The sequence below is a fragment of the Oncorhynchus kisutch genome, linkage group LG16 (assembly GCF_002021735.2).
Source record: "Oncorhynchus kisutch isolate 150728-3 linkage group LG16, Okis_V2, whole genome shotgun sequence".
Classification (NCBI taxonomy): Eukaryota; Metazoa; Chordata; class Actinopteri; order Salmoniformes; family Salmonidae; genus Oncorhynchus; species Oncorhynchus kisutch.
In genome coordinates this window covers 5337429-5350249 of record NC_034189.2, presented here as the reverse complement: position 1 = coordinate 5350249, position 12821 = coordinate 5337429, and the positions used below count along the sequence as shown (strand labels likewise).

The window sequence follows — 12821 nt, the reverse complement described above, 5'->3', positions numbered from 1 at the left end:
ACACTACAGCACACTACACTACACTACAATACACTACACTACACCACACTACACTACACTACACTACACCACACTACAATACACCACACTACAATACACTACACTAAACTACAATACACTACACCACACTACACCACACTACAATACACTACACTATGACACACTACACTACACTACAATACCATACACAAATATACACCTAACTACACTACACCACTCTACAGCCCTCTACAATACACTACAATGCACCACACTACACTTCACTAAACCACACTACACTACACTACACCACAATAGACAACACTACAACACAATAGACTACACTACACTACACCACACCACACTACACCGCAATAGACTACACTAAACCACACTACACCACAATACACTACACTACACTACACCACACTACACTACACCACTATACACTAAACCACACTACACTACACCACACCACACTACAATAAACCACACTACACTACACTATACTACACTACACCACACTACACCACACTACAATACACTACACTACACTACAATACACTACACCACACTCCACTACACTACACTCCACTCTACTACACCACACCCCACTACACCACACCACACTACACCACACTACACTACACTACACTCCAATACACTACACCACACTCCACTACACTACACTCCAATCTACTACACCACACTCCACCATACCACTCTACACTACACAACACCACAATCCACCACATCGCACTACACTAAACTACACTACACAACACTACACAACACTACAGCACACTACACTACACTACAATACACTACACTACACCACACTACACTACACCACACTACAATACACTACACTAAACTACAATACACTACACCACACTACACCACACTACAATACACTACACTATGACACACTACACTACAATACCATACACAAATATACACCTAACTACACTACACCACTCTACAGCCCTCTACAATACACTACAATGCACCACACTACACTTCACTAAACCACACTACACTACACTACACCACAATAGACAACACTACAACACAATAGACTACACTACACTACACCACACCACACTACACCGCAATAGACTACACTAAACCACACTACACCACAATACACTACACTACACTACACCACACTACACTACACCACTATACACTAAACCACACTACACTACACCACACCACACTACAATAAACCACACTACACTACACTATACTACACTACACCACACTACACCACACTACAATACACTACACTACACTACAATACACTACACCACACTACACTACACTACAATACACTACACCACACTACACTACACTACACCCCAGCACAATACACTACACTACACTAAAATACACCACACTACACCAGCCTACAATACACCACACTACAATACACTACACCACACTACACTACACTACTATACACCACACTAAACCACACTAAACTATACCACAATACACTACACTACACTACACTATACCACAATACACTATACCACACCAAACTACACTATACCACACCATACTAAACTACAGTGCAGAACACCACACTATGCTACACTACACTATACCACACCATACTAAACTACAGTGCAGAACACCACACCACACTATGCTACGCTACACTACAATATGCCACAATACACTACACTACACCACACTACACTATACCGCACTACACTACACCACACTACACTACACTACAGTACACCACACTGCACTACACCACACTCCACTACACTACACCACACTATACCACACCACACTACACTACACCACACTCCACCACACCCCACTACACCACACCACACTACACTACACTACACTCCAATACATTACACCACACTCCACTACACTACACTCCACTCTACTACACCACACCCCACTACACCACACCACACTACACCACACTCCACTACACTACACTCCAATCTACTACACCACACTCCACCACACCACTCTACACTACACAACACCACAATCCACCACATCGCACTACACTAAACTACACTACACAACACTACACAACACTACAGCACACTACACTACACTACAATACACTACACTACACCACACTACACTACACTACACTACACTACACCACACTACAATACACCACACTACAATACACTACACTAAACTACAATACACTACACCACACTACACCACACTACAATACACTACACTATGACACACTACACTACACTACAATACCATACACTAATACACACCTAACTACACTACACCACTCTACAGCCCTCTACATTACACTACAATGCATCACACTACACTTCACTAAACCACACTACACTACACTACACCACAATAGACAACACTACAACACAATAGACTACACTACACTACACCACACCACACTACACCGCAATAGACTACACTAAACCACACTACACCACAATACACTACACTACACTACACCACACTATACTACACTACACCACTACACACTAAACCACACTACACTACACCACACCACACTACAATAAACCACACTACACTACACTATACTACACTACACCACACTACACCACACTACACTACACTACAATACACTACACCACACTACACTACACTACACTACAATACACTACACCACACTACACCACACTACACTACACCACAGCACAATACACTACACTACACTAAAATACACCACACTACACCAGCCTACAATACACCACACTACAATACACTACAACCACACTACACTACACTACTATACACCACACTAAACCACACTAAACTATACCACACTACACTACACTACACCACACCATACTAAACTACAGTGCAGAACACCACACTATGCTACGCTACACTACACTACACCACACTATACCACACCACACTACACTACACTACACTATACCACACCATACTAAACTACAGTGCAGAACACCACACCACACTATGCTACGCTACACTACAATATGCCACAATACACTACACTACACCACACTACACTATACCGCACTACACTACACTACACCACACTACACTACACCACACTACAATACACTACACTATGACACACTACACTACACTACAATACCATACACTAATATACACCTAACTACACTACACCACTCTACAGCCCTCTACAATACACTACAATGCACCAACCTACACTTCACTAAACCACACTACACTACACCACAATAGACAACACTACAACACAATAGACTACACTACACTACACCACACCACACTACACCGCAATAGACTACACTAAACCACACTACACCACAATACACTACACTACACTACACCACACTATACTACACTACACCACTATACACTAAACCACACTACACTACACCACACCACACTACAATAAACCACACTACACTACACTACACTACACCACACTACACCACACTACACTACACTACAATACACTACACCACACTACACTACAATACACTACACCACACTACACCACACTACACTACACCACAGCACAATACACTACACTACACTAAAATACACCACACTACACCAGCCTACAATACACCACACTACAATACACTACACCACACTACACTACACTACTATACACCACACTAAACCACACTAAACTATACCACACTACACTACACTACACCACACCATACTAAACTACAGTGCAGAACACCACACTATGCTACGCTACACTACACCACACTATACCACACCACACTACACTACACTACACTATACCACACCATACTAAACTACAGTGCAGAACACCACACCACACTATGCTACGCTACACTACAATATGCCACAATACACTACACTACACCACACTACACTATACGGCACTACACTACACTACACCACACTACACTACACCACACTACAATACACTACACTATGACACACTACACTACACTACAATACCATACACTAATATACACCTAACTACACTACACCACTCTACAGCCCTCTACAATACACTACAATGCACCACACTACACTTCACTAAACCACACTACACTACACTACACCACAATAGACAACACTACAACACAATAGACTACACTACACTACACCACACCACACTACACCGCAATAGACTACACTAAACCACACTACACCACAATACACTACACTACACCACACTATACTACACTACACCACTATACACTAAACCACACTACACTACACCACACCACACTACAATAAACCACACTACACTACACTATACTACACTACACCACACTACACCACATCTACACTACACTACAATACACTACACCACACTACACTACACTACACTACAATACACTACACCACACTACACCACACTACACTACACCACAGCACAATACACTACACTACACTAAAATACACCACACTACACCAGCCTATAATACACCACACTACAATACACTACACCACACTACACTACACTACTATACACCACACTAAACCACACTAAACTATACCACACTACACTACACTACACCACACCATACTAAACTACAGTGCAGAACACCACACTATGCTACGCTACACTACACTACATCACACTATACCACACCACACTACACTACACTACACTACACTATACCACACCATACTAAACTACAGTGCAGAACACCACACCACACTATGCTACGCTACACTACAATATGCCACAATACACTACACTACACCACACTACACTATACCGCTCTACACTACACTACACCACACTACACTACACTACACCACAATACACTACACTACACTACACTATACCACAATACACTATACCACACCAAACTACACTATACCACACCATACTAAACTACAGTGCAGAACACCACACTATGCTACGCTACACTACACTACACCACACTATACCACACTACACTACACTACACTACACTACACTACACTACACTATACCACACTACAATACACCACACTACACCACTCTACACCACACTACACTACAATACACTACACCGCTCTTGAGTTGGGAAAATCTTGTGCAATACACCGACGCATGTCTTGTATTCAAGATCCTCAATGGCCTGGCTCCCCCTCCACTCAATATTTTTGTTAAACAGAAAACCCAGACATATGGCAGCAGATCCACAAGGTCTGCCATGAGAGGTGACTGTATAGTTCCCCTAAGGAAAAGCACCTTTAGTAAATCTGCATTCTCTGTGAGAGCTTCCCATGTCTGGAATACACTGCCATCAGACACACATAACTGCACCACATATCACACTTTCACAAAATGCTTGAAGACATGGCTAAAGGTCAATCAGATTTGTGAACATGGTCCCTAGCTGTGTGTTGCAGCTCTCCATGTTGTCTGTTGTCTGTAGCTTGTGAGGTGTGGAAACACTTTGTTGCTTTTATGAATTTTGTCTTGCTGCTTTTGTTTTATGCTGCTCTGTCTGTATGCTACGTCTTGCTTGTCCTATGTTGCTATGTCTTGCTTGTTCTATGTTGCTATTGTCTATATTGTAATTGTTTTTAATAACCTGCCCAGGGACTGCGGTTGAAAATTAGCCTGTTGGCTAAAACCGGCACTTTTACTGAAATGTTGATTAATGTGCACTGTCCCTGTAAAAATAAAAATTAACTCAAACTCAAACCACAGCACAATACACTACACCACACTACACCACACTACAATACACCACACTACACCACACTACAATACACCACACTACACCACACTACACTACACTACACTACAATACACCACACTACACCACACTACAATACACCACACTACAATACACTACACCACACTACACTACACTACAATACACCACACTACACCACACTACAATACACCACACTACACCACACTACAATACACTACACTACAATACACCACACTACACCACACTACAATACAATACACTACACCACACTACACTACACTACTATACACCACACTAAACCACACTACACTATACCACACTACACTACACTACACCGCACTACACTACACCATTCCACACTACACTATACTACAATACACCACACTGCACTACACTACAATACACCACACTACACTACACAACACTACACTACACTACACTACACCACAATACACTACACTACACTATACCACAATACCACACCAAACTACACTATACCACACCATACTAAACTACAGTGCAGAACACCACACCACACTACACTACACTAAACCACACTACACCACACTACAATACACTACACCACACTACACTACACTACTATACACCACACTACACCACACTACACTACACCACTCTACACTACACCACACTACACCACACTACACTACACTACACTACACCACTCTACACTACACCACTCTACACCACTCTATACTAAACCACACTACACTACACCACTCTACACTACACCACACTACACCACACTACACCACTCTACACTACACCACTCTACACCACACTACAATACACTACACCACACTACACTACACCACACTACAATACACCACACTACAATACACTACACTAAACTACAATACACTACACTACACTACACCACACTACACTACACCACTCTACACTACACCACACTACACTACACTACACTACTCTATTCTAACTAATCTCAGCACACCGATACACCACACACACACACACACACACACACACACACCACACACACACACACACACACACACACACACACACACACACACACACACACACACATACACACATACAAACATACAAACCACTCATCCTATAATCCTCTCTCAGTTTTCTCTGCCAATCAATTATCAGGTCAGGGCCAGGCTAATACCCAGCAGTCCTGTGATAAGACCAGAATCAATACACACCAATCAATAGAGACTATCGATTTCTCAGGTCCAACCAGAATGTATTGCTGTGTTGCTCTTTGAAACTGCTGGTTATGTGTGTGTATGATGTGACATGTGTTGATGACGTTTCTGTGTGTGTGTGTGTGTGTGTGTGTGTGTGTGTCTGTGTGTGTCTGTGTGTGTGTGTGTGTGTGTGTGTGTGTGTGTGTGTGTGTCTGTGTGTGTGTGTGTGTGTGTGTGTGTGTGTGTGTGTGTGTCTGTGTGTGTGTGTGTGTGTGTGTGTGTGTGTTGTGTGTGTCTGTGTGTGTGTCTGTGTGTGTGTGTGTGTGTGTGTGTGTGTGTGTGTGTGTGTGTGTGTGTGTGTGTGTGTGTGTGTGTGTGTGGTGTGTGTGTGTGTGTGTGTGTGTGTGTGTGTGTGTGTGTGTGTGGTGTGTGTGTGTGTGTGTGTGTGTGTGTGTGTGTGTGTGTGTGTGTGTCTGTGTGTGTGTGTGTGTGTGTGTGTGTGTGTGTGTGTGTGTGTGTGTGTGTTGCAGTAACACTGCTTTAATTGCTGTTGTTCTGTCAAAGATCTGTCTTCCTCTTTCTCCCTCTGTCTCTCTCTCTCTCTTCCTCTGTCTTCCTCTGTCTCTCTCTCTCTCTCTTCCTCTGTCTTCCTCTGTCTTCCTCTGTCTCTCTCTCTGTCTCTCTCTCTCTTCCTCTGTCTTCCTCTGTCTCTCTCTCTTCCTCTCTCTTCCTCTGTCTTCCTCTCTCTCTCTCTTCCTCTGTCTTCCTCTGTCTTCCTCTGTCTCTCTCTCTGTCTCTCTCTCTCTTCCTCTGTCTTCCTCTCTCTCTCTCTTCCTCTGTCTTCCTCTGTCTTCCTCTGTCTTCCTCTCTCTCTCTCTTCCTCTGTCTTCCTCTGTCTTCCTCTCTCTCTCTCTTCCTCTGTCTCTCTCTCTGTCTCTCTCTCTCTTCCTCTGTCTTCCTCTCTCTCTCTCTTCCTCTGTCTTCCTCTGTCTTTCTTTCTCCTCTGTCCTTTCTCTCTTCTCTTCTCTGTCTCTCTCTCTCTCTCTTCCTCTGTCCTCCTCTGTCTTCTCTCTCTTCCTTGTCTCCTCTGTCCTCTCTCTCTCTGTCCTCTGTCTTCCTCGTGTCTCTCTCTCTCTTTTCCTCTGTCTTCCTCTGTCTCTCTCTCTCTCTTCTCTGTCTTCTCTGTCTCTCTGTCTCTCTCTCTTCCTCTTCTTCCTCTGTCTCTGTCTCTTCCTCTGTCTTCTCTCTCTCTCTCTCTCTTCCTCTGTTCTCCTCTGTCTCTCTCTAGTCTTTCCTCTGTCTTCTCTCTTTCCTCTGTCTCTCCTCTGTCTTCCTCTGTCTCTCTCTCTCTCTCCTCTGTCTTCCTCTGTCTCTCTCTCTTTCTCTCTCTCTCTCTCTCTCTTCCTCTGTCTTCCTCTGTCTCTCTCCTCCTCTCCTCTGTCTTCCTCTCCTTGCTGCCTCCCTCCAATCTTCCATTCCATTAGTGCACATTGCATTAACTGTTTAAATCACTGTGGCTCATTGGCACAATAGGCCTATATAATATGATTTATTACTAATCTATGCAAGAGTTATCCCAAAGCTTCACCAAAACCCCCTTACAGATCCCATAGCGTATCTATCATAGCTTATCTCTGGTGTCTGGAAAATAAAACAAGCCTCCCTTTTTTTCTCCCCTTTTTCATTGTCTCTCCTTTCACTCTCCTTTTGCTGACTGACGCTTCTCTGTCTTTTCTCTCTCTCTTCTTCTCTCCCTCCTTCTCTCTCTTTTTCTCTCTCTCTCCTTCTTCTCTCTCTCCTCTCTCTCCTCTCTCTTCGTCTCTCTCTCCTTCTCGCTCTCCTTCTCTCTCTCCGTCTCTCTCTCCTTCTCTCTCTCCGTTTCTCTCTCCTTCTCTCTATCCTTTCTCTCCCTCTCTCATTTTACTCATCAATATTCATGTATTCGGTCCATTTATTGATTTTCCTAAGTGATTCCCTGAAGGAATATTGCTTAGCCTCAATATTATCAGAATTATCTCCAATTAGAGCAGGGTAATGACCCTCTATCTAGGATAGGCCTTTCTCTATATCTCACTCTCTCACTCTGTCTTTCTTTCTCCATCTCTCTTCTCTACCTTTCTCTCTCTCTCTCCATCAATCTCTGGCTCTCTCACTCCCTCTCTCTCCAGCTCTCTCTCTCTCACTCCCCCTCTCACTCCCTCACTCCCCCACTCACTTCTCTCTCTCTCCATCTCTCTCTCATCAGTCTGTGTCCATTTCTCTCTACTTCTCTCTCTTTCTCTATCAAATTCAAATTTAATTTGCTTTATTGGCATGATAAACATTGCATCAATAAAGCAACAATGTACACAAAAAACATTGTAATAAAATAATTAATAATTATTATTATCTTTCCTTCTCTCTCATCCATCGATCGCTCCCTCTCTCTCCATCTCTCTCGCTCCCTCTCTCTCCATCTCGCTCTCTCCATTGCTCTCTGCCTCTCATCTCTCTCGCTCCCTCTCTCTCCATCTCTCTCTCTCCATCGATCTCTGCCTCTCTTCTCTCTCGCTCCCTCTCTCTCTCTCCATTGCTCTCTGCCTCTCTTCTCTCTCGCTCCCTCTCTCTCCATCGATCTCTGTCTCTCTTCTCTCTCCATCTCTCTCATTCTAAATCGCTCTCTGGCTCTCATCTCTCTCGCTCCCTCTCTCTCCATCTCGCTCTCTCCATCGATCTCTGCCTCTCTTCTCTCTCGCTCCCTCTCCCTCCCTCTTCATCGCTCTCTGTCTCTCCATCTCTCTCTCTATCGCTCTCTGCCTCTCTTCTCTCTCCATCGCTCTCTCTCCATTGCTCTCTGGCTCTCATCTCTCTCCATCGCTCTCTGCCTCTCTTCTCTCTCCATCTCTCTCTCTCCATCGATCTCCGCCTCTCTTCTCTCTCTCCCTCCCTCTCTCTCTATCGATCTCTGCCTCTCTTCTCTCTCGCTCCCTCTCTCTCCATCTCTCTCTCTTCATCACTCTCTGTCTCTCTTCTCTGTCTCCCTCCCTCTCTCTCTAGATGGAATTTGTATTTGTGGTCCTGGCAACTGGACCTTTTTTGTAACACCATTATTTTGGTCTTACTGAGATTTACTGTCAGGGCCCAGGTCTGGCAGAATCTGTGCAGAAGATCTAGGTGCTGCTGTAGGCCCTCCTTGGTTGGTGACAGAAGCACCAGATCATCAGCAAACAGTAGACATTTGACTTCAGGTTCTCGTAGGGTGACGCCGGGTGCTGCAGACTGTCCTAGTGCCCTCGCAAATTCGTGGATATAAACTCAGCAAAAAAAGTTACGTCCTCTCACTGTCCACTGCGTTTAGTTTCAGCAAACTTAACATGTGTAAATATTTGTATGAACATAACAAGATTCAACAACTGAGACATAAACTGAACAAGTTCCACAGACATGTGACTAACAGAAATGGAATAATGTGTCCCTGAACAAAGGGGGGGTCAAAATCAAAAGTAACAGTCAGTATCTGGTGTGGCCACCAGCTGCATTAAGTACTGCAGTGCATCTCCTCCTCATGGACTGCACCAGATTTGCCAGTTCTGGCTGTGAGATGTTACCCCACTCTTCCACCAAGATACCTGCAAGTTCCCGGACATTTCTGGGGGGAATGGCCCTAGTCCTCACCCTCCGATCCAACATGCCCCAGACGTGCTCAATGGGATTGAGATCCGGGCTCTTCGTTGGCTCTTCGTTGGCCATGGCAGAATACTGACATTCCTGTCTTGCAGGAAATCACACACAGAACGAGCATTATGGCTGGTGGCATTGTCATGCTGGAGGGTCATGTCACGATGAGCCTGCAGGCAGGGTACCACATGAGGGAGAAGGATGTCTTCCCTGTAACGCACAGCGTTGAGATTGCCTGCAATGACAACAAGCTCAGTCTGATGATGCTGTGACACACCGCCCCAGTCCATGACGGACCCTCCACCTCCAAATCGATCGCACTCCAGAGTACAGGCCTCAGTGTAACGCTCATTCCTTAAAAGCGAATCCAACCATCACCCCTGGTGAGACAAAACCGTGACTTGTCAGTGAAGAGCAGTTTCTGCCAGTCCTGTCTGGTCCAGCGATGGTGGGAATGTGCCCATAGGCGACGTTGTTGCCGGTGATGTCTGGTGAGGACCTGCCTTACAACAGGCCTACAAGCCCTCAGTCCAGCCTCTCTCAGCCTATTGCGGACAGTCTAAGCACTGATGGAGGGATTGTGCGTTCCTGGTGTAATTCGGGCAGTTATTGTACCTGTCCCGCAGGTGTGATGTTCGGATGTACCGATCCTGTGCAGGTGTTGTTACACATGGTCGGCTGTCCTTCCTGTCTCATCTCACAGTACAGACATTTATGCTTCCTTACAGCATGCCCAAGGCACGTTCACGCAAATGAGCAGGGACCCTGGGCATCTTTCTTTTGGTGTTTTTCAGAGTCAGTAGAAAGGCCTCTTTAGTGTCCTAAGTTTTCATAACAGTGACCTTAATTACCTACCATCTGTAAGCTGTTATTGTCTTAATGACCATTCAACAGGTGCATGTTCATTAATTGTTTATGGTTCATCACAAGCATGGGAAACAGTGTTTACACCCTTTACAATGAAGATCTGTGAAGTTATTGGGATTTTTACGAATTATCTTTGAAAGACAGGGTCCTGAAAAAGGATGTTTCTTTTATTGATGAATTTACATGTTGAAGAGGATGGGGCTTAAGCTGCATCCCAGCCTCACCCCAGCTGCATCCTAGCCTCACCCCAGCTGCATCCCAGCCTCACCCCAGCTGCATCCCAGCCCATGACCCCAGCTGCATCCCAGCCCATGACCCCAGCTGCATCCCAGCCCATGACCCCAGCTGCATCCCAGCCTCACCCCAGCTGCATCCTAGCCTCACCCCAGCTGCATCCCAGCCTCACCCCAGCTGCATCCCAGCCTCACCCCAGCTGCATCCCAGCCCATGACCCCAGCTGCATCCCAGCCCATGACCCCAGCTGCATCCCAGCCTCACCCCAGCTGCATCCCAGCCCATGACCCCAGCTGCATCCCAGCCTCACCCCAGCTGCATCCCAGCCTCACCCCAGCTGCATCCCAGCCTCACCCCAGCTGCATCCCAGCCTCACCCCAGCTGCATCCCAGCCTCACCCCAGCTGCATCCCAGCCCATGACCCCAGCTGCATCCCAGCCTCACCCCAGCTGCATCCCAGCCTCACCCCAGCTGCATCCCAGCCTCACCCCAGCTGCATCCCAGCCTCACCCCAGCTGCATCCCAGCCCATGACCCCAGCTGCATCCCAGCCTCACCCAGCTGCATCCCAGCCTCACCCCAGCTGCATCCCAGCCTCACCCCAGCTGCATCCCAGCCTCACCCCAGCTGCATCCCAGCCTCACCCCAGCTGCATCCCAGCCTCACCCCAGCTGCATCCCAGCCCATGACCCCAGCTGCATCCCAGCCTCACCCCAGCTGCATCCCAGCCTCACCCCAGCTGCATCCCAGCCTCACCCCAGCTGCATCCCAGCCTCACCCCAGCTGCATCCCAGCCCATGACCCCAGCTGCATCCCAGCCTCACCCCAGCTGCATCCCAGCCTCACCCCAGCTGCATCCCAGCCTCACCCCAGCTGCATCCCTGCCTCACCCCAGCTGCATCCCAGCCTCACCCCAGCTGCATCCCAGCCTCACCCCAGCTGCATCCCAGCCCATGACCCCAGCTGCATCCCAGCCTCACCCCAGCTGCATCCCAGCCCATGACCCCAGCTGCATCCCAGCCTCACCCCAGCTGCATCCCATGACCTCATGGCCCTGAGGAAAGAAATGTATGTATTTTTTGCCACACTTGCTGTTTGTATGAATGAATGAATTTTATAATGTTGTATGCTTTTCCCCCAACACCACTTTCTATCAATTTCTATAGCAGACCCTCATATGAAATTGAGTCAAAAGCTTCTTTTTTTAATCAACAAAGCATGAGAAGGCTTTTTCCTTTGTTTTGCTTTGTTTC

The 12821-nt window shown here is 46.1% G+C and overlaps 1 protein-coding gene across 1 annotated transcript in view; it reads right to left on the bottom strand.

Moving 5' to 3' along the window:
- LOC116354053 (extensin-like) overlaps positions 1 to 8436 on the bottom strand; it is a 14695-nt gene extending 6259 nt beyond the window's left edge. Inside the window, exon 1 of the mRNA XM_031793058.1 lies at positions 8414 to 8436. Coding sequence (XP_031648918.1) covers positions 8414 to 8436 — 23 coding nt within the window. The remainder of the gene's footprint in view (positions 1 to 8413) is intronic.
- Between the last annotated feature and the right edge of the window lie 4385 nt (positions 8437 to 12821).